The sequence below is a fragment of the Chenopodium quinoa genome, unplaced genomic scaffold (assembly GCF_001683475.1).
Source record: "Chenopodium quinoa cultivar QQ74 unplaced genomic scaffold, ASM168347v1, whole genome shotgun sequence".
NCBI classification, from domain to species: Eukaryota; Viridiplantae; Streptophyta; class Magnoliopsida; order Caryophyllales; family Amaranthaceae; genus Chenopodium; species Chenopodium quinoa.
The window spans coordinates 3054561-3079606 of record NW_018745448.1 but is presented as its reverse complement, the minus strand read 5'-3'; the positions used below and the strand labels follow the sequence as shown (position 1 = coordinate 3079606).

Below are 25046 nucleotides of genomic sequence, written 5' to 3'. Positions count from 1 at the left end.
TACACCAATATAGATCAATACGATGACCTATAACATACCTCCCTCCTTCTGATTCAAATTCACCTTGATCAGTCACATCCTCTTCTCATCTTCCTTTTCTGATTCTTCTTTTTGTGAATTGTTGTGATCTTCTTTGTCTTCCTCTCCCTTATTCATCTCTCCTCCTTCTTTGTCATCCTCTCTAGTTTCTTCTTATTGTTTCCCTTGAGCAAACTCGTCAATCTCTTCTATTTGCTCCTGAAGAGATTTCTCTTTTTGTTTCTTCTTTTTCCACTATTTCAATCTTTGAAGAACAATTGAAACGGATGATTCTTCTTGGTCATTCTTACTTTCCACTTCTTTAGGTTTAGATGATGAGTTTATAGGATTTTCAGGGGTTTTGATTGAAGTTGAAGAAGGTTTGTAGTTCACCATGGCTAATTGAAATGTTTCCTCTTGAATGGTGTTTTCGGATCTTTGAGAGTTTTCTGATGAGACGATTTCAGCAATGATGACCATGGTTTTCTAGAGAAGGTTTTAAGCTTAGAAGGGTTTTTACTGAAAAGGGGTTAAATTGATTTGACCGTGAGGTGAAAGAGGTGGGTGAAATTCTGCTTTTATAATTAATGAAGCGGTGTAAGTGATTTCACTATTCATTCGTTAATTGAACAAATTCAATTAATTATTCAAATTTTAAATTAACAGGATGAATTTGCCAAAATCCTTTTCTTTCCAAATTCATTTAATTTCCAAAAAAAAAAACTTTCTGAAAATATAACCACACAATTGGAACACGCTTTCTACACATGTGCAATGTACGTAATTAATAACTTACACATTTAAGAGTTTTATTGAACTTACCTCTAGTAATTAATAACGGTGACACTTAAGCTATGTTTAGCACACCAAGATTGTGCTAAATGCTCTTTTTTCTCTATTTACATTTTTTTTAATTTGCCATATCTTAGAACTTCATAAGCAATCAATTCAGCTTGATCATCCAAAGTTCTAATCTCAATTTCTCAAATCTTTCTCTTCTCAAGGCCTCAAGGGCTTGGTTAGAATATCTGTAATTTAATTTTCAGTATGACAAAATTCTAACTTAATATTCCCTTGCTCCACATTATCTTTTAAAAAGTGATGCCTAATGTGGATATGTTTTACCTTTGAGTGTTGAACTAGATCCTTAGAAATACATATAGAATTGGTATTATCACAGTAAATAGGCACACATTCAAAAATAATACCAAAATCTCTAACTTGTTGCTTTATCCAAAGTACTTGTGAACAACAAGCTGCTGCTGCTACGTACTCAGCCTCAGCTGTAGACATTGCAACTGTGTTTTACTTCTTGGAACCCCAAGAAACTAAACAAGGTCCTAAAAATTGTACCATACCTAAAGTTCTTTTTCTATTGACTAAATCACCTTCATAGTCCGCATCAGTAAAGCCATTTAAATTAAAGAAGTCACTTCTAGGATAGAAGAGACTCAAATCATCAGTTCCTTTTAGGTATCTAAGGATTCTCTTTACTGATTTCAAGTGAGACTCCTTTGGGTTTGCTTAGAACCTGGCACACAAACCTACACTAAAAGATATATCAAGTCTACTAGCTGTTAGATAAAGTAAAGAACCTATCATACCTCTATACATAGATTGATCAACACAAGTTCCAGTTGGATCTTCATTCAATCTGGTCGCTATACCCATTGGAGTGTTATTAGTCTTAGCATTATCTAGCTTGTACTTCTTATCAGTTCCTTGATATATTTTTTTTGATAAATCATGATTCCTTCTTCAGTTTGCTTGATTTGCAATTCGAGGAAGAAGTTTAATTCTCCCATCATGCTCATTTCAAATTCTCCACTCATAAGGTTAGCAAAATACTTGCACAAAGATTCATTAGTTGCACCAAATAAAATATCATAAACATAAATTTTTACAACTAATATGTCAGTTACATTTGATTTTAAAAACAAAGTCTTATCTATTTTACCACGTTTAAAACCATTTTACAGTAGAAACTTAGACAATCTTTCATACCATGCTCTAGGAGCTTGCTTTAACCCATAAAGAGCTTTGTCAAGCTGATAGACATGGTTTGGGAACTCTGGATTTTCAAATCCAGGAGGTTGTTCCACATAGACTTATTCATTTAAAAATCCATTTAGAAATGCACATTTAATATCCATCTGGAACAACGTGAATCCCATATAAGCAGTAAAAGGAATAAGTAAACGAATAGCCTCTAACCTGGCCACTAGCGCAAATGTTTCTTCATAGTCTATTCCTTCTTGTTGATTGAAACCCTGAACAACAAGTCTTGCTTTGTTTCTGACAATAATACCATGCTCATCTAAGTTATTCCTAAACACCCACTTTAGACCTATAGTCTTCTTATCCTTGGGTCTAGGTTCCAGATGCCAGACTTTATTTCTTTCAAACTCATTTAATTCAGCTTGCATAGCATTAATCCAGTCTGCATCAGTTAAAGCTTCAACATAGTTCTTAGGTTCCATAGAAGAGAGGAATTCATAGAATGCACAAAACTTTCTAAGCTGAGATCTAGTCCGAGTTTCTTTTGTAATATCACTCATGATTGTATCCACTGGATGTGATTTCTGATATTTCCATCACTTTGGTGTAAAGTCCTTAACTGGATACAACCTTTCCTGATTATTGTTGACTAGTTCTTCTTTAGGAACTTGGTCTTGAGTCTTAGTTGGAACTTCAACATAATATTCCTCAATCTGATCTTGATTTCGTTCTTGATGTGGAGTTCCTGGTGCATTCTCCATTTCAGGTTCTACATTTGCTCTGGATTTGTTTCTTTTAAATTTCCAACTTGCTGCTTCTGCAATGATGTTGATTCCTCATCTGTATCTAGCTTACGCACAAGTCCAATTTCAAAATCATCATCGCAATCCTGTACATCATTTAACTGTTCGGTTTCATTAAATATAATATGTACAGATTCCTCAACACACATTTTTCTTTCCCAAGTTCCTTTTACCATTGTTATGAACAAAGCATCTACATCCAAAAGATCTAAAATAAGAAATATTAGGCTTTCTCCCTTTGATTAGCTCATAAGGAGTTTTGTTGGTGATGGCTCTAACAGATACTCTATTAATAATGTAGCATGTTTTATTCACTGCTTCTGCCCAGAAGTTCCTAGGCAGTCCACTTGAGATCAGCATTGTTCTGGCCATGTCTTCAAGGCTTCTATTCTTGCGTTCCACAACTCCATTCTGTTGTGGAGTCCTTGGTGCAGAGAAGTTGTGATCCATTCCATGCTCAGTGCAAAATTCATCAAACTTTGAGTTTTCAAATTCTGTTCCATGATCTGATCTGAGGTGAATCAGTGGATTACCTGTTCTTCTCTGTTCTTTCTTTACAAAGTCTACAAATTCATCAAATGTCTCATCTTTGCTAACAAGAAAGAAAACCCAAGTAAACCTTGAAAAATCATCAACAATAACCATTACATATCTCTTACCACTTCTACTTTGGATTCTTATAGGACCACACAGATCCATATGAATAAGTTCCAAAGGTCCTTTGGTACTTACAATTTTCTTGGACTTGAAAGAAATTTGAGTCTGCTTTCCTCTAACACAAGCATCACGCACTTTGTCATACAGGAACTTAATGCAAGGAAGTCCTTCCACTAGTTCCTTAGAACTAAGTTTATCAAGTAAAGTAAAGCTTGCATGGCCAAATCTCTTGTGCCATAATAGAGGATCATCCTCAATAACACTGGGACATGTTAAACTGTTGTTAGGAACCTCGTTAAGATCAACAACATATGTGTTCCCTTTACGAGTTCCTTCTAAAATAATGTTCCCAGTGTCATTGTGAATTATTTTGCATTTATTGGAAGTAAAGCTTACAGAGTTACCTTTGTCACAAAATTGTGAAATACTTAACAAGTTGTGTTTGAGACCCTCGACCAAAAATACATTATAAATAGCATGGGAACTTGACCTTCCTACCTTGCCAATAGCAACTATATCTCCTTTCATGTTATCACCAAAGGTCACAGTTCCCCTATAGTAGGCATCCAATGAGAAAAAATCTAGATTTGTCTCCAGTCATGTGCTTAGAACAACCACTGTCGAGGTACCAAGTGTTGTTCCCCCTCACTGGAACCTGCAAGAGAAATCATACGTTAGTGTCAGGAACCCAGGTTTCCTTGGGTTTCTGTGTAACAGCAGCAGGTTCATTCTTCTTGATCCAAATCTGTTCTACATGTTTTTCATTTTTCTGGGTACTCTTTTCTTTCTTAGGACACTTAACCTGTTTATGTCCTATATTTCCATAGAAATAACAAACAATACTACTAGGCAGGTCAACATACTTCTTTTCCTTTTGGAACTTCTTTTTGAAACCCAAACCTTCAGCTCTTTTGGTTTGAGCTTTGGTGATCCAATCAGGAACTCTATACTCTATAGGTTGTTTGCCTTTCCTGGATTTCTCAAGTTCCCCCTCAAGACGTGCCTTATCCGATCTTAGATCTTCCAAATCAGATTTTAGTTTTTCAAAATTCGGATATTGAGCAAGTGGAGGAACATCAGAATTAGGAGCATCAAGACAGAGTTCCATCAAGGAAAGTTCCACATTTAACATTATATTATCATGTTTCAACCTGTCTACATTATCTTTCAAATAATTATTGTCATCAAACAGACTAAAGAACCTGTATTGATATCAAATTTCATATTGTCAACCCACTCACTGTTTTCGAGAAAATTTACCAAAGCTTCATCACTTTGCTGTTTGGCTTTATGTAATTCTTTCAAGTCTTCTTGTATTTCCAAAACAACATATATCAAGTTTTCTTTAGAGAAATGTCTTAGGTTTTTTTGAGAAAACCATACCTCAAATTCTACCTCCTTCTGTTTTGCTTTTTCATCTGTTTTTGCCATCAAACACAGATGGGCAGTTTCCTCTAATGGTTAGTCCTCTTCTTCCTCTGAATCTGAATCTCCCCAGGCAAATAGCATAGCTTTCTTCACATTGTCTTTGGTGAAGTAAGGTTTATAGACTCTTGACGCCTTGGATTTCTCCTTGCCTTTTGTCTTTCCTTTATCACCATCCGGTACAGGACAATCCTTAATGAAATGATCTTTGGACCCACTGTTGGACTTAATGATTTTGATGATGACACAACCTCACTTACTTACAAACTAATAAGTGCTTGATTGTTTAAGTGTGTACGCAGTTACAAAGACTAGGAGAATGAAGTGTCTTGTAAAAATACCATGAGGAACAAGAAGGCCAGAAGCAGAGCTAGCCTTATAGAAGAGTTCCCTCACAGGAACTGGCGCTTCAGAAATGAAGACTGGAGAACAAAAGGTTCCCTCAGGGAACAGAAGCTTCAGAGAAGAAGCCTCATCAGAGAAGAGAAGTTCCTCCCAAGGAACAGAAGCCTCAGAGTAGAAGCTTCATTAGAGAACATGAAGACTAAATATATTTTTATATTTTAAGATTTATGTAAGTATAAGATATTAAATGGCACTCGAAAAATCTGTGTGGAATTGGTCTAAAAAGATAAAATTGTGCATGCTAGTTTATAGGAAAACGGTTGCTTTCTAAGACGTTTATCTTTTGAAAGGGATTTTATTTTATTCTGAATTTCGAAAATATCTTGTGCAAAAAGATTTTATTTTATTTTCTTATTTTCGAAAATATCTTCTGAAAAAATAAAATCACCATGTTTTCCAAAACTTACGGCTTACTCTCCCATGTTCTATGTCAGTCATGGTTTTGCACATTGAGGAGTTCATGGTTACTTAATTCTAGGAACATGACCTTCTTAGTGGGTATGAGTAGTGGCGTAATGATGTTGCTGCACAAAGAGAATTTTCCAAAGCATTTGTTGATCTATAAATAGCCATTGATTTATGTTGGAAAAACTCACCCTTGCTCACATAAGTTTTCAAGCTTCAAATCGAGTCAAGTGTCAATTCCACACAAGTTCATTAGAGTGTTCTTAATGTTCTTATGCTAGAGTTTGTTTTTCTTTCGAGTTACAATTTGGGGAATGGGGAAGTTCGAGTGAACGTTTGTGTATGAGAAAGAGAAGAGAAAGAGAAGAGAGAACAGTGAAGTGAGAAGAGAGAAAGAGAAGAGAAGAGTAACAAGTTGGGTGACTTATTCCTCAGGGTCTCAAGTTCGTAGAGGAACTTGAGTTTGAGTCATTAGCCCTATTATAGTGAAGATTCTTTTTCCAAAATCCCAAGTGGTCGTGGTTTTTCTCCTTGTTAGGGCAAAGGAGTTTTCCACGTAAAATCTCTCTTGCATTCTTTAGTTCCTTTAGTTAATCTCTCAGTTCCTTTAGCTAACTTAATTTTAATTCCGCGAAAAGTTTGGCTAATCTATCATACTATAATTCAACCCCCCCTTCTTGTAGTATTCTTTAAAACAACAATTGGTATCAGAGCCTAACTTCTAGGAAAATCAGGAAACCCTGAAGAAGAAAGGTCTTGGAGAAAATGAATACTCATGAAAAGCTCGAGGAAGGAAACTCAACACAGAGGCCTCCTATGTTCAACGACAAGTTCTATACCTACTGGAAGAACCGCATGGAGATCTTTATCAAGGTAGAGAACTACCAAGTCTGGAGAGTCATCGAGGTTGGTGATTTCGAAGTCACCAAAACAAATGCTCAGAACGATGTAATCCCTAAGCCTATGTCTGAATATGAAAAAGAGGACTTTGATAAAATGGAAATAAATGCTATGGCTGTGAAATTGCTCCACTGTGGACTTGGACCTCACAAACACAATCGTGTTGTGGGGTGCAAGAACGCTAAAGAAATCTGGGATTTGCTGCAGATTACTCATGAAGGAACTAATGAGGTTAAACGCTTAAAAATCGATCTACTTATGTCTAAGTATGAAAGATTTGAAATGCAGCCTAAGGAAACCATTCAAGAGATGATAACCTGTTTTACTAACATCATAAATGAGTTGGTTTCCCTTGGTAGACAGATTCCTACAGATGAGCAGGTTAGGAAGGTTCTTAGAAGTCTTCCACAAGATGAGAGATGGAGAGCTAAGGTGACAGTCCTTCAGGAAACGAAGGACTTTACAAAGTTCAATATTGAACAACTAGCAGGATCTCTCATGACTCATGAGCTACACCTTGGAGTCAACAATGAACCCATGAGGAACAAGGGATTGGCTCTTAAGGCTGATGAGGAGGAAGACTCAGAAGTGGACGAGGATGAGGCTGCCCTAATTGTGCGAAGATTCAAAAAGATGTTCAAAAAAGGCCGAACCTCACGGAACTTCGGGAAAAAGACCTCAAATACAAAGCCTGACTACAGCTGCCACAAGTGTGGATCTCCAGATCACTTTATCAGAGACTGTCCCCTTTGGGAAAATGATAAAGGGAAAGGAAAGGCTAAGGAACAGGGAAGAGAAAAATTCAGCAAAGCAAACTATCAAAAGTCATACATGAGAAAGGCCATGATAGCAGCCTGGGGAGACTCAGAGAGTGAAGAAGAAGATGATGACCAACAAGAAGAGGAGACGGCCAATCTTTGTTTGATGGCCAAATCAGATGATGAAAAGGCTTACCTTGAGGAACTCCAGAAAGAGGTATTTCTTGATCCTAAATAGCTTAAAACTCTCTCTAAAGATGTCTTAATAGATATATGTCTAGAAGAAGAAGAATTCTTTAGAGATACATGTGTAAAGTTGAACAAATGTGAAAAAACTCTTAAGGTTTGCAAAGAACATGGTGCTTGGTTGGAAACAGCCTATGCCAAGTCTCAAAGCAAATTAAGAGAGCTTGATTTTAAATACAAACACATAACTGAGATAGCTAATAGAATTAAGAATGAAAGTATTCTTCTGAATGTTGAATTAACTCAGTATAAGCTCATAAATTTTGATATCAGTTCTAGCAGTTCCTCAAGCAATCAGTTGCTTAAATTCAATGTTGATTTTAAAAATTTGAAAAATGAGCTTTCTACTTTAGAAACCAAAAAGTATCAACTTGAATCGGAACTGAATGCTAGAAAGGATAGAAGTATTGACCCAAAAGTCATACCTAAGCGGATAGCCGAAGCTCAAGGAAAAAGAACTGAAGGCCTTGGTTATATGACCAAGAAGAAAGGTAAGCAAAAGAAATATGTTGAGCTTCCTAGCATGAAGGTATGCACTTTTTGTGGTAAGACTGGACATCTCTATGGACAGTGTAGGATAAGAGAAGAAGTTGATAAAAAAAATATAAAACAAGTGTGGGTCAAGAAAACTGATATTGCATCCACGTCTAAGGAACCCAAGGAAACCTGGGTTCCTGATCCTAATGCTTAGTTTTCTTGCAGGTCCTAGTGAGGGGGAACAACTCGTGGTATCTCGACAGCAGTTGTTCAAATCATATGACAGGTGATAAATCAAAATTCCTCTCACTAGAAGACTACCCTAGAGGAACAATAACCTTTGGGGATAATAAGAAGGGCGAGATCATTGGAAAAGGCAAAATTGGAAGATCTAAATCTCATTCCATTGATAATGTGTTCCTGGTCGAGGGCTTAATGCATAATTTGCTCAGTATATCACAATTATGTGATAAAGGAAACTCTGTAAGTTTTACTTTGGATTCTTACAACATCATCAACAACAAGTCAGGAAAGGTTGTTCTAGAAGGAACAAGAAGAGGGAACACTTATACAGTTGACCTCAACTTAATCCCAAGGAACAACCTTACATGTCCGAGTGTTGTTGAAGATGATCCCCTGCTATGGCATAAACGTTTTGGACATGCTAGCTTTTCATTACTGGACAAGCTGAGGGCAAGGAACTTGGTTGTAGGACTTCCTATTATCAAGTTCCTACAGAACAAAGTTTGTGATGCATGTGCGAAAGGCAATCATGTTCGCTCATCTTTTAAATTGAAGAAAATGGTAAGCATTACAAAGACTTTGGAATTAATCCATATGGATTTGTGTGGTCCCATGAGAATTCAAAGCAGGAGTGGCAAGAAATATGTTTTGGTTATTGTTGATGATTATTCTAGATTCACTTGGATTATTTTTCTTGCTAGTAAAGATGAAACTTTTAACGAGTTTGTTGCTTTTGCCAAGAAAATACAGAAAATCAGTGGTCATTCCATAGTCCATCTCAGATCATGAATTTGAGAACTCAAGATTCGATGAGTTTTGCAGGGAAAATGGCATGAACCATAACTTCTCAGCTCTGAGGACTCCTCAACAGAATGGAGTTGTAGAAAGGAAAAATCGAACCCTTGAGGAAATGGCTAGAACGATGCTGATTGCAAGTGGATTGCCAAGGAACTTCTGGGCTGAAGCCGTGAATACAGCATGTTACATCCTTAACAGGCTAACAATCAGAAGTATCATCAACAAGACTCCCTATGAACTATTCAAGGGAAGGAAGCCAAACATATCTCATCTTATTTGTACATAACAATGGTAAGAAAAACCTAGGGAAATTTGATGAAAGAAGTGAAGAAGCCATATTTCTAGGATATGCCTCTGATAGCAAAGCTTATAGAGTTTACAATAAAAGCTCAATGTGTGTTGAGGAAAGCATTCATATAATCTTTGATGAAGTTAACCAATTTGTGAGTGTGCAGGAACTAGAGGATGATAATGATTTTGAAATTGGATTGATAAGCAACAGGGATGAAGAAGAGACTCAGGAGCAAACCAAGGAAAAGCAGCCTGCTCCAGAAGAGGATCATCAAGAAAATGGAGAGGTTCCTCAACTCGATGAACAAGTTAATGAGGAACAAGCGGAAGAAGCAGGAGGAACAGAACCAGAAGCTCCTCAAATTGGAGTTCCAGCAAAGTAATTTCAACCCAGGCCATTCAAGTATCGAGGTTCCCATCCAACTGATCTAATTATCAATGATATAGGAAAAGGAACTCAAACAAGATCACAAATGAAGAACTACTACGCATTCCATGCATTTCTGTCCATTCTAGAGCCAAGAAATCATCAAGAAGCCTTGGGAGATGCTGATTGGATAGTGGCCATGCAAGAGGAACTCAATGAGTTCGAAAGGAACAAAGTCTGGCACCTTGAACCAAAGCCTAAGGGAAAGAAAGTAATTGGGCTCAAATGGGTGTTTAGGAACAAGCTTGATGAACATGGTACCATTATAAGGAACAAGGATAGATTGGTTGTGAAAGGCTACAACCAACATGAAGGTATTGATTTCGATGAAACATTTGCTCCTGTAGCTAGATTAGAAGCTATTAGAATCCTAGTAGCTTTTGCTTCTTTTATGGGTTTCAAACTCTATCAAATGGATGTGAAATGTGCTTTTCTAAATGGTTTCTTAAATGAGGAGGTGTTTGTTGAACAACCTCCAGGTTTCGAAAATCCTAAATTTCCAAATCATGTTTTTAAGCTTGATAAAGCTCTCTACGGGCTTAAACAAGCTCCAAGAGCCTGGTATGAAAGGCTTTCAAAGTTCCTACTGAAAAATGATTTTAAAAGAGGAAAAGTAGACAAAACTCTTTTTCTTAAATCTCGAGGAACTGATTTGTTAGTTGTACAGATCTATGTAGATGATATTATATTTGGTGCTACTAACAATGGTTTGTGCAAGTACTTTGCTGAGCTAATGGGTGGTGAATTTGAGATGAGCATGATGGGTGAATTAAATTTCTTCCTTGGACTTCAAATAAAGCAAACAGCTGATGATTCGCCAATAGAAGTATGTCAAGGAACTTCTGAAGAAGTACAACATGGAGAATGCCAAGACAAATCATACACCTATGGCAACAACAACAAGACTTGATGAGGATCCGCAAGGAACAAGTGTGGATCAAACCACTTACAGAGGTATGATTGGTTCATTTCTATATCTAACAGCCAGTAGGCTTGACATTTCTTTTAGTGTTGGATTGTGCGCTAAATTTAAGTCTAATCCTAAAGAATCACATCTAACGGCTGTTAAGAGAATTTTGAGATACCTCAAAGGAACAGATGACCTGTGTCTGTTCTATCCTAGAAGTGATGAATTTATGCTTAGAGGATTCACAGATGCCGACTATGCAGGTGACCTAGTCAATAGGAAAAGCACCTCAGGTATGATTCAGTTCCTTGGCTCTTGTCTAGTCTCTTGGGGTTCCAAGAAACAAAATACTGTTGCATTGTCTACTGCAGAGGCTGAGTATGTAGCAGCAGCTGCTTGTTGCTCTCAAGTCCTCTAGATTAAACAACAGTTGCGTGACTTTGGTGTTAAATTCAATTGCATTACTATCTACTGTGATAACACTAGTGAAATTTGCATATCTAAAGATCCAGTCCATCATTCAAGAGTTAAGCATATTCATATAAGGCATCATTTCCTTAAGGATAATGTTGAAAAGGGTTTGATTAAATTAGATTTCTACCAAACTGACAATCAAGTTGCAGATATATTAACAAAACCCTTGAATAGAGAAAGGCATGAGAAGATGAGAATGGAACTTGGGATGATTAAGTTATACTGAGAAAAATGCATCAAGTTCCCTCAGGTATGAAACTCAAAATGACATGCTTAATCTGTTGTATACTGTGTACAAGTGTTATATGTTTAATTACATAGTTAAGACAGGTTGTGAGCTGGAGTAATATTTACTAAGGGCATGTAAATTTAAAAGTCATAGAATATGAAAAGTCCAAAATTGGTTGCATGAGCCTTGTTGATTTGTTCCGTGTATCAAGTTGTATTTGCAAGTGTTCTTTACTGATAAAATTCAAGAGATAAAATTGTTGTGTTTATCTATTTTTCAAAATTCCAAATTCTTTTTATCTAAACATAAAAATCGGATGAATGCATCTAAATTCATCATTATCTTTTGTTCAAAAAGTAACCCACTTACACTACTCTCTTGAAACACGGTTTGCGTTTCCCTAAGCAATAAATATGAGTGTCAAATCAACTAAATTCACCTCACCTCCCAAACGACACCTCACTTCACCAATTTACCTCCACCATAAAAGATGTCAGCCTCACACCAATTTACACCACACAAAAATTACCTTCTCTCTCATCACTCCGATCAAAATTACTCTCCAATGTCTACCTCTCCAAAAACCCAAATTGAAGCCGACCTAAACACAAACCCAACTCCAGAAATTACCATGGAAATCCCACCGGAAATTAACCCCATTGATGACCAAGAGCCTCCAAAAGTAGATTCAACTACCGAATCCCAGTCTTCTCGAAAAAGGAAGTCCGACGACGTGCAAGAAGAAGAAGAAAGCGCTCCGGAACTAGGGGTCAATTACCGGGACAAACCAGCAGCCATGAAAAGGCAAGAGAATATCAGTGATCACTTTGTGACAGGTTTGGCCATTAATCTTCCTTGGTGTAAGTCTGTTAAGTTGTATGAACTGCTTGATTTAATTGAGGCTCAAAATTGGGTGAATTTGTTGAGTGAATGCTTTAATCGGAGTATGTATGTTGATGCTATGAGGGATTTTTGCAAAAGTTTCAAATATTCTAAAGGAGTTACTCGTTGCTGTGTGTATGAAAAAGAAATTGAATTTGATGCGATGTACTTGCCTGAGCTGTTTGATGTTCCTAATACTGGATATGACTTGTATTTTAAGAGTAATGTGATAAGGAACCCTCTTCCTGATGCAAATATTGATGAAATAGTAGAGTTCCTAGGTGGAGACCCGGAGGAAACCTACATAAATCACAATGACCTAACCCCTCTTGACAAAATTCTGCTAAAATTCATTTTTAATGATATTATCCCTCGCACCCAAAAGAGAGACAATGCCAACAAGCTTGACTCTGTTCTCATCTATTGCCTAGCTAAAAAGATCCAAATAAACTTTCCCTCTATCATGGTTCAACACCTCTCTCACTGTGTTCCAAAAGGTTGGAAGGTGGGATATGGTAACCTTCTCACCTATGTCTTTGAAAGCTTTGGTATTTCCTTTGTTGATAAAGAACCCCTGCCCCTTAAAAACACCGAGTACATGCAGCCCATTTTTCTTGAAAACCATAAGATGAAGGTTGTGGATGGATGTTCTGAGGTTGTGCTGGAGGAAAAAGATAAAAGGCTAAAGGAAGTAGGTGCCATAGCTGAGGGGAAAGAAGACAGAGCTGCTGGGATAATAGAGGGAGTGGTGCAGGACATTCAAGAGGAGGAAGAGGAAAAGGTGGTTGAGGAAGTGTTTGAGACAGGGGGAAGGAAGAAAAGGAAGAGCTTGAGGCTGCTGAAGAAAAAAGAGCCCTCTGTACCCATTTGCATTGATATGACTGGGGTGCAAGAGGAATTGCAGAAAGTCACAAGCTCTCCTAGTCTGGGCAAGCATGCATCTGCAGGAACAGGTTTCGCAGCTTTCAGTTCCCCATCAAAGTTTCCTAGCGAGGATGTCAAGGAGATGAAGGATATGCTCCTGAAGGTGCTGAAGGAACAAGAGGATTCAAAGCAGAACATGGAGGAACTGAAGAAGAGTGTGCTCACTCTAGATGCTGTTGTGAAGGAACTGGTCAAAAGCTCAAAACAGGGGAGAAAATCCACTGTCAAGGACATAGTGTCTCAAATCAGCAAGAAGCTGGAGGATCTTGTTGTTGATGATGACCAGAGCATTGCTTCCTAAACTATCCTACCTTGCAGCCTTTCTTTGTTGATGAAACATTCTGTTTATTTTCTTTTAGGAACAATTTTTAATTTGGTCTGTAATATTTTAGGCACTTTTTAATTTCTTTTGGCAAACTTGCAAATTTGGTACATTGGCCGATGTTTTAAATCGGTTTTGGATGATTATAATCTATGTTTCTTTTGCCTATATGCTTTGTGAATATTTTCTCTCTATGCATGCTTCTTGTCTTAACACTAAACCACTAGTTGGGTGCTGTGTTACGGTATATTATATGTGTGTGTGTTAGTTTTTTATAATGCCAAAAGGGGGAAAAGGATGGCAAACTATCAAGGAAACTTAATCATTCTATGGTCCCTGTTCGAAATCTTCACAAGCTGCCTAATCTCTACAAGCAGGTATAATGTATATACAAGTTTTTTAGTTTTTCCTTAAGCTACTTATTTATGCACTGTTTTTATTTCCTTAACATTAGTTTCCATTATGCATTTATTTTGTTTTTGCATTTTCTTTCTTTAGGAATAAAATGGATTATCTCTGTTTCCTTGTAAGTAAGTTTGGTTTGTTTGTCATCATCAAAAAGGGGGAATATTGTTGGACTTAATGATTTTGATGATGACACAACCTCACTTACTTACAAACTAATAAGTGCTTGATTGTTTAAGTGTGTACTCGGTTACAAAGACTAGGAGAATGAAATGTCTTGTAAAAATACCATGAGGAACAAGAAGGCCAGAAGCAGAGCTAGCCATATAGAAGAGTTCCCTCACAGGAACTGGCGCTTCAGAAATGAAGACTGGAGAAGAAAAGGTTCCCTCAGGGAACAGAAGCTTCAGAGAAGAAGCCTCATCAGAGAAGAGAAGTTCCTCCCAAGGAACAGAAGCCTCAGAGTAGAAGCTTCATTAGAGAACATGAAGACTAAATATATTTTTATATTTTAAGATTTATGTAAGTATAAGATATTAAATGGCACTCGAAAAATCTGTGTGGAATTGGTCTAAAAAGATAAAATTGTGCATGCTAGTTTTTAGGAAAACGATTGCTTTCTAAAACGTTTATCTTTTGAAAGGGATTTTATTTTATTCTGAATTTCGAAAATATCTTGTGCAAAAAGATTTTATTTTATTTTCTTATTTTCGAAAATATCTTCTGAAAAAATAAAATCACCATGTTTTCCAAAACTTACGGCTTACTCTCCCATGTTCTATGTCAGTCATGGTTTTGCACATTGAGGAGTTCATGGTTACTTAATTCTAGGAACATGATCTTCTTAGTGGGTATGAGTAGTGGCGTAATGGTGTTTCTGCACAAAGAGAATTTTCCAAAGAATTTGTTGATCTATAAATAGCCATTGATTTCTGTTGGAAAAACTCACCCTTGCTCACATAAGTTTTCAAGCTTCAAATCGAGTCAAGTGTCAATTCCACACAAGTTCATTAGAGTGTTCTTAATGTTCTTATGCTAGAGTTTGTTTTTCTTTCGAGTTGTAATTTGGGGAATGGGGAAGTTCGAGTGAACGTTTTTGTATGAGAAAGAGAAGAGAGAAAGAGAAGAGAAAGAGAACAGCGAACAGAGAAGTGAGAAGAGAGAAAGAGAAGAGAAGAGTAACAAGTTGGGTGACTTATTCCTCAGGGTCTCAAGTTTGTAGAGGAACTTGAGTTTGAGTCGTTAGCTTGTAATAGGATCATTTTCCCTATTATAGTGAAGATTCTTTTCCCAAAATCCTAAGTGGTCGTGGTTTTTCTCCTTGTTAGGGCCAAGGAGTTTTCCACGTAAAATCTCTCTTGCATTCTTTAGTTCCTTTGGTTAATCTCTCAGTTCCTTTAGCTAACTTAATTTTAATTCCGCAAAAAGTTTGGCTAATCTCTCATACTACAATTCAACCCCCCCCCCCCTTCTTGTAGTATTATTTAAAACAACACCCACACTTGAAACAAGTTGTGTTCCTGGAACTTGTGTACTTCTTAATCCTATCGAACTTCTTGTTGTTCATCATCCTTTTAAATCTTCTTACTAGCATTGACATCTCTTCCTCATCAACTTCTAATTCCTCTGAGTCTTGAGCCTTAAGAGCAAGACTCTTATTCTTGGAACTCTCAGTGTTGGAACTCAGGTGAAGTTCATGAGTCATCAATGATCAAGCTAGCTATTCCACGTTGAACTTGGTGAAGTCTTTAGCTTCCTACATGGCAGTAACCTTGGATCTCCAGCGTTCATCTTGTGGTAGGCTCCTTAAGATCTTCCTTGCCTGTTCTTCAATAGGATGTGTCTGCCAAGGGAATTTAATTCATTAATAATAGCATTGAACCTAGTAAACATTTCCTCTATAGATTCCTTAGATTACATTTCAAACCATTCATATCTAGACATCAATAAGTCAATCTTAGAACGTTTTAACTCATTAGTACCTTCATGAGTTACCTCTAGTAGATCCCAAATAAGTTTAGCAGACTTTCATCCCATGATACGATTATTTTCATAAGGTCCAAGTCCACAGTGTAAATACTTTATTGCTAAAGCATTTAATTCAAGTTTCTGATAATCTTCTTTATCATAATCAGAAATAAGTTTAGGAGCTACCTCATTCTTTCATTGGTTGAGGTTATTTAAAAATCACTAGATTCAATAACACGCCAAACCTAGTAATTTTCAACCTTGATGAAGATCTCCATCTTGTTCTTCCAGTAGGTGTAAAACTTACCATTGAACATAGGTGGACGTTGGGTGGAATACCCTTCTTCAAGTTTCTCCTTGTAATTCATCTCTCAAGGAACTTACTCAGCAAAGTTATTTGCTTACACGTGAGAACCTTGCTCTGGTACCAATTGTTAGTTGAGACGATTAATACAAGAGGGGGGTAAATTGTATCGAGTTCCTAATAATTACTTTTGCAGAATAATAAAACAATGCATATAGGAACTTGCAAGGACACACAGATTTTACGAGGAAACCTTTCAGGGCCCAACTGGAAGTAAAACCTTGACCTACTTTGGGGATTTCAAACAAAAACCACTTCACTATAATAGGGAAAACACGAAGTTACAACCTATTAAACACAGACCTTTGTTTACATGTTCCACACTTGCTACTCGATAGGACCCTATCCTAACCAATCTAAGTACCACACTTAAATTCACTCATACTGCCAAAGTACAAAACTCTCAGCTTCACACTAGAAGCTTACACAACCTGTATGCGACGTAAAAAGAAAACAAACTCACACAAATAACCTAACCAATACAAATGTATGACACCTAGTATATGATAGGCAAGCTATGCACGAAATCCGAAACTAATATGACAATTTAGAAGCTTGGTAAACTTACTCAATTAATGCTCAGTGATTTCTCCACGCATAAACTCGAAAAACCTTAAACCCTTTCGATCTCTACTATTTATACAAGTATGACTTGTATAGCAAGTAGGTTTTCTAAAAGATAAATAAGTTAACTAAACTTATCTTTAAAACAAGGTTTTATGAAAATCATATTTAAAGAAAATCTTTTCCAGAAAATAAGATAGAAAGATATTGTTAAAAAGAATCGTATCTTTTAACAAACCGATTTTAAGAAATAAAACATTTTAGAAAATCTTTTCTAAAATCTATCTTTTATATTTTCCTTATTAATTTATTTACCAAGCAAAATTGCCACGCTTCTAATAAATCTCGTGCATTAACCTACTTAACATATTAACAATAATCTAGAAGATAAAAACCTTAGCTAAATTAAATTTTTGCGCCGTGCTTCTGTACAGGTAGGTTACTTGGGCTCCACGCAGACTAAGTTCCTTCAGGGACCTTAGCTTGCTTACTTCAAGTTCCTGTTAGGGAACGTTCCTGTTAGGGAACTCAGTTCTTGTTAGAGAACTTAGTTCTTGTTAGAGAACTTAGTTCTTGTTAGAGAACTCTTCTTCTTTTCTGTTTAACTATTTGTATAAAGATCTCCTCATGTCTTCTTAGTTACAGTTACTTCTTCCATCACCACGATAAATTTCACCTAAACTAATCAAACACTTGAAAACCTTTATTAGATGAGTTTGCTTTAGTTTAAGTTCCTCATCATCAAAACCTTTAAGCTTCAACAGTCATGACATGGCTAGGAAAACATTTAGGGGGAACTTCAAACACATTATTTGAGTCCAACTACCCAACACACTAACGGCCTGTTCACATTTACTGAATTGAGCTGAGCTAAACTAAACTGAGCTGAATGATTAGAGCTGAACTAAACTAGACTTAACTGATTGATTAGAGCTGAACTAAGCTGGACTGAACTGATTGGAGCTGAACTGAACTAAACTCAGCTAAAATGAATATTTTATGAGAGAGGGAAATTAAGAGCTGAATTGAACTGAACTGATTGGAGCTGAAATGAATTGAATTGAACAGAATTGATTGGAGCTGAACTGAACTGAAATTCAGTAAATGTAAACAGGCCCTAAACCTCACTGAGACTAGGGTGTCAATTAACATGGCAAGAGTAATATGTCAAGGTTATGGTCGATTTATCATTGGGAGGTCAAAGAGTGGACCAGTAGGAGGGTTTTTTGTTATCATTTTCGACAGGAATACAAGGTTACATCTTCAAGAACAACACGACACCAGATCTTGCTATTTCATCATATTTAGTTTATGCTATTTAATCATATTTAGTTTATACTAAGATATTCGTGGTAAACAAACCATTTCGTAATTAGCAAGCAATGGTTTTATGTAAGTTCACTATCTATTGTTGAGCATGGCTATCTTGTAACAGGCTTTGTTGGTAAACCCCAGTTTGTAATCAGGATCACTTCTAAAAATAATGTCATTGGGTTTTTTTTTTTTAAATCCATTGGGCCTCTTAATATATAGTTATGGGTTTGGTCCAAATAACACATGCTATGCTTATGAAATGACAAATAATGCTTATTACTTGGGCCAACATAGCTGGGCCGAATGCTGGCTTTTAATATATACTAACTAGGTTTAGTAAAATGAGAAATTAGAGAGGCATAAATATAACAACAAAAATACAATAACCAGCTCTAATCATACATGAATTAAAGTACAACATATGAATATGATGTAAAGTCCCTTATTACACAAGACATGCAAAAAATTAATAATAGAACACATAAAGATAAAGAAAATTGTGGACATGGTTTATTGAAGTGAAAAATAAGTGACAAGAAATAATACTCATGGGGCTATAGAGGACTTCATCTTTATATGCCCTTTACAAGAAGTCGTGCTACCTCTCCTTGGCCGATACATAAATCCTACTCCATGTTGTGGTAATTCCTTTATACGTGATTTGTCCATTGTCATATACAATAATAACTAACATATAACAATGTCACAATGCAAAAGCAATATCAAACCTTACTTTAACTAATTCACAGTGGCAAGGTCCTTCTGTGTCCCTCGCATCTCTTAGATGTTGTTCACCGTATGCTACATCCAAGACTTACATGTATTTCCATTCCCAAATATCCAATAAACGGGGATTATAAGCAAAACGGAGTAAATTCAAAAGAAATCTCACAAACAATTACCCCTAATTTCCCAAAGTCCCCTAAACATAACTTATCACACTTAGCTGCCTTCCCAATCTGTTGCATATTCCATGCCTTGATTCTAGGAAAGGCATACCACTCTACCGGATCCCTATCCTCTTTGACACAAAGTCAGTAGTTAGGAGCAAAGCAAGAAACTTGGAATGTACAAAATGTAATAGGAAGATGAAACTATAACTAATAGACATGAAATACATAAAACGGCAAAGATTGCACATTCACCAGCTACACCAGTTGTGTAGAACCATCATGTAAAACTAGTCACACTGTCTATGAATTTGGATAATAACAACCCACACCAGTCATATTCAGCTGTATCCATTGCAATACTAATATCAAGAAGAAGATCAGCCGCAACCCTTGGTGACTGTGTTGGGCACAACACCATCATCTCCAGCGCCATAATAAAAAACAGGGTCTTGAAAACCTCTTCATCATCTTCCCCAAAATACCACTTTAACCAATCCATCATCTCCCAAGTATTTGGTATCCCTACAAACGTGTACACCCGTCCACTAGGTTTGCTAGACTTTGACTCCCACGATTTTCCATACCATAACAGAATGTTCTACCTTTTGGTACGACCATCTTCAGTCATAGTTTTCGAGGACAGAACAGGTCCGGAACCATTTGGGATGCCTAACATCCACTGTACTTGATTCTTTAACAACTTAAACTCGGGTCATAACCCAATAAGCCAACAGTATTGGTAAATGCATATCACATGCAAGATGTAGCAGCCCACCAAAGCCCATTTCAATTACCTAACGTTTCCTACGGTCATCAAATTTTTGACATATGCGGCCGTAAGATTCAATTCGACTTTCATATTTTGGGGCTGCCAACATAATGACATCACATCACACTCAAATTAATAGAATATCTATATCACTATTAAAAGAAGCTCAAATGTCACTTACCCTCCTACAAGAATCGCTATGCCACAAAATCAACTCTGATCTAGCTTTCACACATCCCCTAAAACTTATGATGTCATCCTACAAGGTATTAGACCAACCTTATACAATCAATAACACACACACACACACACACACACACACAAAAAAAAAAAAAAAAAAAAAAAAAAACCTTTTGTTCTTAATGCAAATAAATCAATTATTAATAGGAAAATTTGTAATTATTAATCCCAACTTTCACCCATTTTCTTTCATTAATCCCAACTTTCAGTTATTATTGATTAATCCTAACTTTAGTACCCTTTTTTTTTTATCCGGCCATTTTGACTGGTGACCGGTTTAAGAAGTCAACATATTCCTTTGTTGACTTAGGAAGGTGATTTACCTCCCTAATTAAATGTTGAGTCACCTCTTTCAACCACCCCTCTGTTCTAATTAATTCCCCGCCATTACTCCTCCCCTTTAAGCTTCTCTTCTTTGCCATTAACAGCAAAAAAATTTCTCAACGACCCACAATTAAAGGCGAAAGCGACTGTTCATCCATATTTACAAGTGATCGAGTTTCCATTTTGGGTAAAAGCGCTGAACTTGGAGCAAGACTCTGCTGATCTTCCATTTGAGGTAAAACGCTAAATCCGTACTTGTTATGATGCTTGAATGGTGTTTGTTTGCATCTTTTTATGGAAAATGTGATAACTTTAGGTCGTTTGTAGTTTAATTTGATGAATGTATGCTGTTTTTGTTTTGTGGAATGATTAAAAGTGTATGGTTGATTGAATGGTAGGTAATTGTTATTGTTTGCGAATTTTTTGAATTCTGGGTGTAATTGTTGCTTATTTGTCTAGGCTTTGGTAGAATTGATTGCTTTGTTGTTTAATGTTGATGCAAAATTGTTAGGTTAACATGGTTGGTACCTTTACTCTGAAGATATGGTATGGGGAGTGTTTAAGCTTGTTAGTAATGGTGAATTAGTGTATCGGGGAGGGTCTGCTTGGACAAAGCAATTAGAACCTGATGTTTTATTGTATTATGGGTTAATTGAACTGGTTGAGGGGATTTGTGGAAAGAATTATGGGGGTCTGTGTTATTTAGTCCCTGAAGTGAGTTTAACCAATGGGTTGAGGAAGTTGATGAATGATGACGATGTTTGCGAGGTTTCATATTTTGGAGACAAACATAGATGTGTGGAGGTATATGTACAGCCTGTTCAAGAGGCACCTGTACTTGAAACAATTGAAACCCCACATGTTGAAACACACTTCCAACCCCTAACCTAAGCTTCTCAATCATATGCAGCTACTACAAAAGCCAAAAAACATACCCCAAAAAAGGCCCCACCACAAAGTAAAGATGCTTTGACTCTAGGAGTTAGGTCCAGTGGTAGAAGAAAACAGCCCACTGCCCCACATTTAATATCAAAAAAACCCCCATTGGATACTGATGCCTCCTCACCTACTGAAAAGAAAACCCCCAGCTCACTCATTCATAATGCACCTAAACAAAAAGCAGATCTGGCTTCAGGTTTTAAACAACCAACTGCATCCACCAAAACCCCTTCCACCAAAACAAAGAAGAAAACCACTTCACCAGTTGAACATCAAAGACAACCAAGTGCATCTGTTGATGACTTTGAGTGGTATGATAATAGGCCTGACAGTCCACTCACTTTGAATGAGTTGATTGGAGACTACAGTGAAGAGAGTGATAGTGGAGATCCAACATTTGTGCCTGAGTGTACTACAGATAAGGGGAAGGGAGTTGGTTTAGGAGACAGTAGTAAGGGGAAGGGAGTAGTTTTGGGAGACAGTAGTAAGGGGAAAGGAGTAGTTTTGGGAGACAGTAGTAAGGGGAAGGGAAAAGTTGTTGCTGAAGTGTACAGTGATGTGGATACTGATGATGATTCAGGGTTTGAAGATGAGGAAGATTCTTTTTTAGAGCACTTAGATCCAGAGGTTGAGGATGAGTTCGAGGAAGAAATCTTAGAGGAGCAGCAACAATTTGATTCAGATGTTAGTGATGATGAGTACAACACTGCTAGAGAGAGAGTGAATGCTTGGAACAAGGGGATAGTAGAGCTAGCCCAGAATTTGCAAAGGGAAGCAGCTGCAGGGAGGCTTAGTTCACAGGCTGAGCCAACAGAAGGAGAAGATACTATCACTGGTGCTCATGCAACTTTAAGTGATGCAGACAGTGAGGAAGATGAAGACACCCCACCATCTTCTGAAGCTGAGGATGATGGTGTAGGTAGAAGAAGGAGATCTAGTCTTTTAGTAGGCCCTAACACTGATTTTAGTCAATTTAAGTGGAAAGTAGGGTAGAGATTTGCTAGCAGGGAGGACTTTAAGGAGGCAGTAGCAAAATATGCCATTCTGCAGGGGAAGAATTTGTTTATAGCTGATAGTAACAAAAAGAGGGGGCAAAGGGTAGGGGTGAAGTGCAGTGAGGGCTTCCCTTTTTATGTCTATGCTTCATGGCATTCTAGAAAAGTTGCATTGATGGTGAAGAGGGTTGTCAGTCAGCACACTTGCTAGAAAAACATGCAGATGAATAGGCAAATGAAGTGTTCATGGGTGGCCAAGCAATTTATTGAGGTGTTCAAAACTAGGCCTCACTGGCCTGCAAAAGAAATAATTGAGTGCATAAGGAGAGCATACAAGGTGGTAGTTAAAAGGGAGTTTGCTTATAGAGTCAAATATGCAGCTCACATATTGCTACATGGTTCTATGCATGAACACTACCAGAAAGTGAGTGGATACTTAGCTGAATTGAGGAAATGTAGCCCTGGTTCTGTATCAGAGTTGGTGACAGTCATGCCCAAGCAACCACCACCAGTGTTTCAGAGGCTTTTTATGTGTTTTGAAGGGTTAATGAAAGGATGGAGGGAAGGATGTAGGAAGGTGATATCTGTAGATGCATGCTTTTTTAAGACTTTCCTTGGTGGGCAGCTGTTATGTGCAGTTGGTAGGGATGCAAATGACCAAATGTATCCCATAGCTTGGGCTGTGACAGAGGGGGAAAACAATCTGAGTTGGGAGTGGTTTTTCATACATTTGGTAGCATGCTTGGACCTTGGTGAAGGTGAAGGATTATCTGTTATCTCTGATGAGCATCAGGTTAGCCTCTCTCTGATATTGAATCATCTTTATTTAATTTCAATGACAAAGAGAAAATTTGCTCATTTTCTGGTTTTGTTTGCTTGTTTATAATGCAATTACATAGGCCATCTTGAATGTCGTTGCTTCAATTCTGCCCAAAGCAGAACATAGGCATTGTGCAAGGCACATTTTTGCCTTGTGGCACAAGACTTATAGAGGTGATGAGTTGAAATTGCAATTTTGGAAAATTGCAAAGTCATACAATGAGGCAGATTATAAGTATGCATTGACTGAGCTTGAGGTGATGAACCCTGAAGCAGCTCTAGCATTCCAAAAATACAATCCTCATCTATTCTGCAGAGCATTCTTAAGCACTGATGTAAATACTGATGCAATAACAAGGAACATTGCAGAAACTTTCAATGGATTCATCATAAATGCAAGGACAAAGCATCTGTTATTCATGCTTGAAGAGATTAGAAGTCAACTGATGCAGAGAATGGTGAAAAAAAGGCAAGACATGGAAAAGACAACTACCTATCTTTGTCCTAGAATACAGTCAAAGCTTGACAAAGAGAAAAATAAGGCAGCCTATTGTGAAGTTCTCCCCTCAAGTGACACTCTATCCAATGTGTCTTACAATCTTGATCAGGTGGTTGTAAACCTTGAGGCAAAGACCTGCACTTGCAGGAAATGGGACATGCTTGGCATTCCCTGTTGTCATGCTGTAGCATGTGTTTTCTTTGCCAACAAGGAAGCTGAGCAATTTGTTCATCCCTGTTATAGGAGAGAGGTTTACCTAACATCATATGCAGGTAACATGGTTTCTTTAGCTAGTTTATAAGAATTGCATGGTGTTGTTGCTAACTGATGTGGTTGTGGTACAGGTTCAATTCCACCCCTTGCTGGAGAGAGATACTGACCTAAAGTAGCCCTTGCATTGTATCCACCCCCAATCAAAATAGGTCCAGGAAGGCCTCGGAAGAATAGGATCAGAGATCCTTTTGAGAATCCAAAGAAACCTGGTTCCTTGACAAAAACTGGTGTTGAAATGACTTGCACGATTTGCTAAGTTAAGGGGCATAATAAGAGGAGGTGTCCAAATAGGGACACAGCAATCCAATCTGAGCCACCTGCTAAAAGAGCAAGGGGAAGACCAAAGAAAAATGGAGAGCAACCCCATTCCACTCTATCTGCACCATGTGAGCCTCAACTGAACACAACTGCTGCAGCACAACACCATATTGTCACAGCACAACCTACACAGTTAGGAAGAGGGGGCAGAGCTATCAGAGGAGGAAGAGGCTCCAGGGGACAGGGAACAAGACCATCTTCTAGTGCACCTGCACTAACTGGTGGCTAAGGGAGGGGACAGGGAAGAAGTGGCAGAGCTAGAGGTAGGGGAAGACATCAATTTCCTAGAGGAATTGGTGTTTTAATTGGAAATTATGGGTCTTTAATCACTGAGGTTAGGAACAACTGAACTTTGGTGAATTATTGTTCTTTGAATGCATAATTATTTGTTACTAACTACATTCTAATTCATGTCTCAGTCAAGGAATACAAGGTCAACTGGAAGACCAATGACCAGGTCAGTCAACCAGCTAGGTCAGTCAAGCCAGCAATCCACCCTTCACCAAGGAACACAGCCTTAATGTTTTAAGATTACAGTTTGAGGTAGTTGCAATAATATTTTGGTACATGTGTGTACAAACTGGATGCTTAAGTAGTGTTTGTTGGGAGTGGCAGCATTTTGCTTTATTTTAGCTGCCTAACTAAAGCCTAATTTTGACAGCAACTGTGCTGTTTAACATTGATATTTGGATTTGGATGTTATGTTGTGGTGACTTATGTAGATTCATGTTTATATGACTATTATGGTGACATGATTGCAAAATTTATAGAAA

At 37.4% G+C, this 25046-nt stretch overlaps 2 protein-coding genes across 2 annotated transcripts; both read left to right on the top strand.

Moving 5' to 3' along the window:
• Nucleotides 1-21224: 21224 nt before the first annotated feature.
• On the top strand, nt 21225-22362 carry LOC110713594. The gene is made up of 2 exons (XM_021892043.1): nt 21225-21234; nt 21341-22362. The coding sequence occupies exons 1-2, from the start codon at nt 21225-21227 to the stop codon at nt 22360-22362; spliced, it is 1032 nt and encodes a 343-aa protein (XP_021747735.1).
• Nucleotides 22363-22581: 219 nt separating this feature from the next.
• LOC110713593 lies at nt 22582-24502 on the top strand. The gene is made up of 3 exons (XM_021892042.1): nt 22582-23157; nt 23264-23954; nt 24213-24502. The coding sequence occupies exons 1-3, from the start codon at nt 22582-22584 to the stop codon at nt 24500-24502; spliced, it is 1557 nt and encodes a 518-aa protein (XP_021747734.1).
• Nucleotides 24503-25046: the final 544 nt, after the last annotated feature.

Bases quoted from the DNA above. Each gene is read 5' to 3' on its own strand.
- LOC110713593 (XM_021892042.1), top strand. From the start codon at position 22,582: ATGCAGATGAATAGGCAAATGAAGTGTTCATGGGTGGCCAAGCAATTT. The intron at 23,158-23,263 runs GTTAGCCTCTCT...GCAATTACATAG, and splicing joins TTATCTCTGATGAGCATCAG to GCCATCTTGAATGTCGTTGC. The intron at 23,955-24,212 runs GTAACATGGTTT...CGATTTGCTAAG, and splicing joins TTACCTAACATCATATGCAG to TTAAGGGGCATAATAAGAGG.